At 42.3% G+C, this 5,669-nt stretch overlaps 1 protein-coding gene across 1 annotated transcript; it reads left to right on the forward strand.

Moving 5' to 3' along the window:
- Positions 1-516: 516 nt before the first annotated feature.
- MED10 (mediator complex subunit 10) lies at positions 517-4,400 on the forward strand. The gene is made up of 4 exons (XM_068396779.1): positions 517-669; positions 933-1,016; positions 2,224-2,326; positions 3,475-4,400. The coding sequence occupies exons 1-4, from the start codon at positions 539-541 to the stop codon at positions 3,568-3,570; spliced, it is 414 nt and encodes a 137-aa protein (XP_068252880.1). The 5' UTR covers positions 517-538; the 3' UTR covers positions 3,571-4,400.
- Positions 4,401-5,669: the final 1,269 nt, after the last annotated feature.

Here is a 5,669-nt window from a genome sequence, read left to right on the forward strand (position 1 = left end):
CCTTGAGCAACCTGGTCTAGAGGAAAGGTGTCCCTGCCTGTGGCAAGGGGGTTGGAACTAGATGATCTTTAAGGTCCCTTCCAACCCAAAACATTCTATGATTCTGTCTTATTTTTGTCTCAAATTCATTTTCCGTCTGCTGCGCAACCGGCGAGCTGAGCATCCTTCCATCAAGTGAGACGCGTTAATTAAAACGCGCGATCAGAGAGGGCTAATTACGCTTGAGCTCAAGGCGGGCAGGCCAAAATTCTTATATCGCCCCGTGGTTTTTGGATAGCATGCGCAGGTGCCGAATTTGCGCTGCCCATCCGCATCCGCATCCTCCCCCGCGCCGCACCGCACCGCACCGATGCACGGCCGCGGCGGGAGCGGGTGCGGTGCGGTGCAGTAGGGTGGAGGCGCGGCTTGCGGCAGAGTGGGCGCGGTCTGCCGCCAGGAGGGCGTGGTCTGGGGCGGGGCCAGCCCGCCCTCTCCGCCTCCCTCCTTCCGCGCATGCGCGAGTGACCGGAAGAGGGCGGAAGGCAGGAAGAGGGCGGTGATGATGGCGATGGCGGAGAAGTTCGATTCTCTGGAGGAGCACCTGGAGAAGTTTGTGGAGAACATCCGCCAGCTCGGCATTATCGTCAGCGACTTCCAGCCCAGCAGCCAGACTGGCCTCAACCAGAAATTGTGAGGGGTTCGCCGCTCCGATACCCCTCTTTGTTGCCAGGCCAGGCCGCAGGGCCCTTGCCGCCGCCCCCCCTACTCCCAGCCTGGTGCCTCAGGGTACCGGAGGCCCTGGCCGGCGGATCTGTCGCCCTTTCGCCGTAGCGAAACGTGGGAGGAGCGGCGGGGAGGTTCGCTGGGGTTCGTGTCGCTGGCCTGGCAGCCGCGGTTAGGGTCAGCGCAGTACGTCCCTTTTTGGCTAAAAACGACCCGTTTTCTTCTTACAGGAATTTCATGGTGACGGGCTTGCAGGATATCGACAAATGCCGGCAGCAGCTTCACGATATCAGCGTGCCCTTGGAAGTTTTTGAGTAAGTGACTTTGTACCTAGAAGGGAAGGTGCTGTAGTCGGCATGATTTGAGGTAGCATGTCTGTGCAGCGTGGATATTTTCCCTGAGGACTGCTTGTTTCTTAAACTCCATCTTCTGAATGCCTCACGAGAATGTGAGCAAGCAGAAGAAGGTAAGAAGTACCTTTAGCCTGTGAGAGGGTGGAAGCGTAAGAGAAATGATAAATTATGTACATTCTTTCAGATCTGTCTCTTTTTTCTTTTTTTTTAAATTTATATTGACTTTACATATGTAGGCAGTAATACAGATTCTGCTGACTCTAGTGATTTAGTAAGTAAGCTTTCATTTTGGAAATATACTTTTACACTAGGTTAGAATCAGGATTTAAAGTTGCAGGTAAAAATAGGCCAGTACTTCAGTGTTTAGTTTCAGTAGGCGTAATCTTCTTGTTGGCAGAGAATTAGAACATTAAAAGCAAAATCATGAAAGTAGAGGGAGAGCTATACAAGGCAGCTTTTACGATATAGCTGACAAGTTAATTTACTTGTTTCTTATAAGTCCAAATATCACTGGTTTGGTATATTCTAGTGTATTACTGGCTATGAAGGACTTTTTTCAGTTGGGCTTTCACTCTGTGTGTAAATCTATGATGACAATCTTAAATGTTTGGTTTTCTTTGTTCAGTGATGGCATTTCCCTTTGTCAGGCACTTATGTTACAAAGCAAAAATACACTTATAGGTTTGCCGATACAGGTGTGTTAATTTTTACTCTTTACTATGGTATGTACACTTCCTCCTCATCTTTGAATTTCTGGGTGCAGTATTCCTATGTGCTTATTGCTCACCGTGTACAAACTAAGCTACTTTATGTTTAGTGCCCTTTCAGTTGCTTGGAGAAGGAATATCTTTCTTCATTCATGTGTACTTATTGCCTGTGAGGAGCTGGATAGTTATATTTTTTGTTTGCTTTTAATACTTTTTTCAAAGCTCCAGGCTTTCTGGAAACAAAGACTTAAAACAGTGTACCCAGGCAGCTGTTAGCTGGCCGTGGCCTAGTCTTTCTTGAGCTGTCTTTTGCAAATGGCTGAGTTAAAATGTGTTTTTTAAAATGCACATTTCAGATAATAGTAGTAACAAAAAGACAATGAGGTGAATAATTCTATGCCTTGGAGAACATCTTAATAGGAATATGATCATTTAGGTAGTATCATCTTTTCTATTTTCAGATACATAGATCAAGGCCGCAATCCTCAGCTTTACACTAAAGAGTGTCTGGAACGAGCTTTGGCTAAAAATGAGCAAGTAAAAGGAAAAATTGACACAATGAAGGTAAGCCAGAAATAATGAAAGTACTAATGTAATAATGTATTTGATAAGTTTTTACTTTTCTGTAAATATGTGGGGGTTTTTCACTTGTGCAGTTATTAAATTCCTTTATTAGTCGATTTCTATTAGGAATTGCTCTGCATCCCTGTGTCTTAATTGACGCTAATGCAATCTGTTCTGGAAAGGAAACTTGTCATTCTTCCCACAGCTGGAGATGCAGATGTCACTATGATTTTATTTTGGTTAAAGTCGTATGTAGCATTACAGATCTTTATTTTCATTTTGAATACTGGTGAGTACCTCACACTGTTATAGATCTGTAACTGTGATGTGTATAGATTCAGAAATCAGCAAAACAGAAGGGGTATTTTTCCAGTCTTGAATGGATCTTAGAGTATTAAAATGTCAAACATGCTATATAAGCATGAGTTAATCTTTATAAAATTACTTAAAATATGTGCCAGTGTTGAGGGTTTTCTGAACTTGTTCTTCCATCTAGTATGAACCTAAGCATACTATTTAACTGCTGCAATTACTGCTGAAAAATACAACCAGAAAAGGAAGTTTAGCAAGATTTGAGAAAGGGCTTTTTGTGTTTCAGAACGTTCTTTGGCTGAACTTAAAATTAGTGTGGAGGATGGCAATTTGTGCTGCAGAATGGAGACATATCTCCATATGTTCTAAGCTTCTGATTCTTTTGATATGCTCTATGGTTGTAAAAGTTGTAGGAAGAATGATGTATTTTTAAGCCAGGTGTGAGTTCCTTTTTGGAGGTGGAGGGGATTCCGTATGAAGAGGACGTCCTTTCTTGCTTTGCATAGTCAGGTCAGACAGATATTGATGCACCAGAGTTTACCAGAGAGGTCCAACCACTTTGTGTTTCTTAGGTGAAAATGCTAGTTAATCTACAGGAAATTAAAAGCATTTTAGTTTGCCTGGTGCTTTTCTAGCAGGTTTGACTTGAGCATTTTCTGTGAATTTTGTAAGTGTAACTTTCTGTGTTTGTGTGGGGTTTTTTGGGTACCGTTTGCTTACGTCACTGAAATGTAGAACTATGTTGTATACAAACATTTCTGTTCATTAGATAACATTGCTTGATGAAATCTAAATAAACTGTGCAGATGATGTATATACTTTTTTCCTTTTTCCAGAAATTTAAAAGTCTGTTAATTCAAGAACTGGCAAAGGTGTTCCCAGAAGACATGGCAAAGTACAAAGCTATTCGAGGAGAAGATCCTCCTCCTTAAGTTGGCCTTTGATAGCTCTGAAAATGTCAATTCCATAACCTGACACCACTCTATGAAAACATTGATTGGAGAGAGCAGGAATCCGAGCCTTCATAATAACTGTACTAAAAAAGGCATTGATGGACTGTAGAGGAGCTTGGTGATTGCTGATGGTTTTGGTCTGAAGCTACTGAATCTTCCTGAAGACTTTTACTCACAGGTTGCAGTTGAAACTTCCTATGGTGATCTGTTCTTTCTGGAAAGGTTTTTGAGATATAATTGCCTGCAGGTTATCAATACATAGCATTTCCCACAAAGTGCATTTCCAGAGCAGAAAATCATGGTTTTTGTCTTCTGAAAAGTGTGCTCCAGGATTGTGGGCTAATCTGTTTTTAAGAGAAATGTATTTATTATGCTTGATTTATTTTTCTCTGTGTAAACTGCTTTTTTTTTTTATTACAGTACAAACAATTGACTGCTTTCATCTTGCCAAATTCTACTGAACAGCAGCCTGTCAAGGGCTGCAGTTCTCATGTGTCATAATGAATTGCAGCCAAGAAAACCTTCAGATAATTTTGTTTTGCTCTGTGAGCTGCAGTGCACATGGCTGAGGGTACAGAAAGTGAGCATATTTGGGGACTAGCTTCTCAGCAATGTTAATATTTTGTATAGCATTTAAGCTTTTGTTTAATTCTATTCATTTTCTGTAAGCAGGTTGAATAAAAAATTGAAAAAAAATTAAATTCTAACATTTTTCTGTTGTATGCTACTCTTTGTAGAATGAACTGAAAGCTATGAAAAATAGCGTATTCCTCGGTCTCATAGTGATAGAAATAAAATGTATATCAAAATTGTCTGTTTAAAATTTTCTATCTGAAGATAACGTCAACTTGGTATTTCGGTTTTGTGGGGAAAACTTCCCTTTTAGTACCTGAAGCAGGAGATTTTGGGGATCAGTGATTGTCACTTGCAGCATTCCTAATCAGCTGTGAACTCCTCTGTGAAATCTGTAACTGTTCATACAGAAGGTGATCAGAGGGCTGGAGCACCTCTCCTATGAAGACAGGCTGAGAGAGTTGGGGCTCTTCAGCCTGGAGAAGAGAAGGCTCCAGGGAGACCTTCTAGCAGCCTTCCAGTACCTGAAGGGGGCCTACAGGAAAGCTGGAGAGGGACTTTTTACAAGGACAAGTAGTGACAGGATGAGGGGTAACGGTTTTAAACTGAAGGAGGGTAGATTTAGATTAGATATTAGGAAGAAATTCATTCCCGTGAGGATGGTGAGACACTGGAACAGGTTGCCCAGGGAGGCTGTGGCTGCCCCCTCCCTGGCAGTGTTTAAGGCCAGGCTCGATGAGGCTTTGAGCAACCTGGTCTAGTGGAAAGGTGTCCCTGCCTGTGGCAAGGGGGTTGGAACTAGATGATCTTTAAGGTCCCTTCCAACCCAAACCATTCTATGATTCTAAGGTAGTCCCAACATAAAGCAGCATGTTGGGTTTGCTACCCAGGGCCACAGTACCTGTGCAGAAGACTGGTTTTACAGTGGAAGTAAGAGGACCTCTTTCCATCTTGGGGGTTTGGGAAACTTGAACCATTTGTGCTTACATTTGTCCTTCCAGATGTAACCTGACTTTTTTTTTGCACCAGTAAATCAATTTATTATTTTGTTAACTTTCTTTTAGTTGCTAAACTTAGTGGGTTTGGGCAGGAGCTCCAAAATAGCACTATATGCTTGTGCTCTGTAGCAGACCTACCTAGTCCATTAAAGACCTTAATGGGGATTTAGGTATGTTCAAGTTGTTGCTGTCGCAATTTCCACACCTGAAATACTGTCTGTGCTGTTACCTAGCTGAAGCAAAGCCCATCCATAAGGCTGAGCAATGCCTTGCCTGACCAAGCTTTGGCATAGCAAAAGGAGAAAGAAAAACAGAAAGCTAGGTGTTCCTCTGCATTAGTTACTTAAGATTTGTTACCTGGCAGTCTAAATTAACCTAATTGCTGCCTGATACTATCCTGCCCTGCCCTAGTCTGCACATTTGCTTTTCCTTGTATTTGCTCCACCACTAATTACCTTTTCCCTTCACAATTTTATTGTACTAACTTTGCAGAAAACAGCAATACAG

This window comes from Nyctibius grandis, chromosome 3, assembly GCF_013368605.1.
Source record: "Nyctibius grandis isolate bNycGra1 chromosome 3, bNycGra1.pri, whole genome shotgun sequence".
Taxonomy (NCBI): Eukaryota; Metazoa; Chordata; class Aves; order Nyctibiiformes; family Nyctibiidae; genus Nyctibius; species Nyctibius grandis.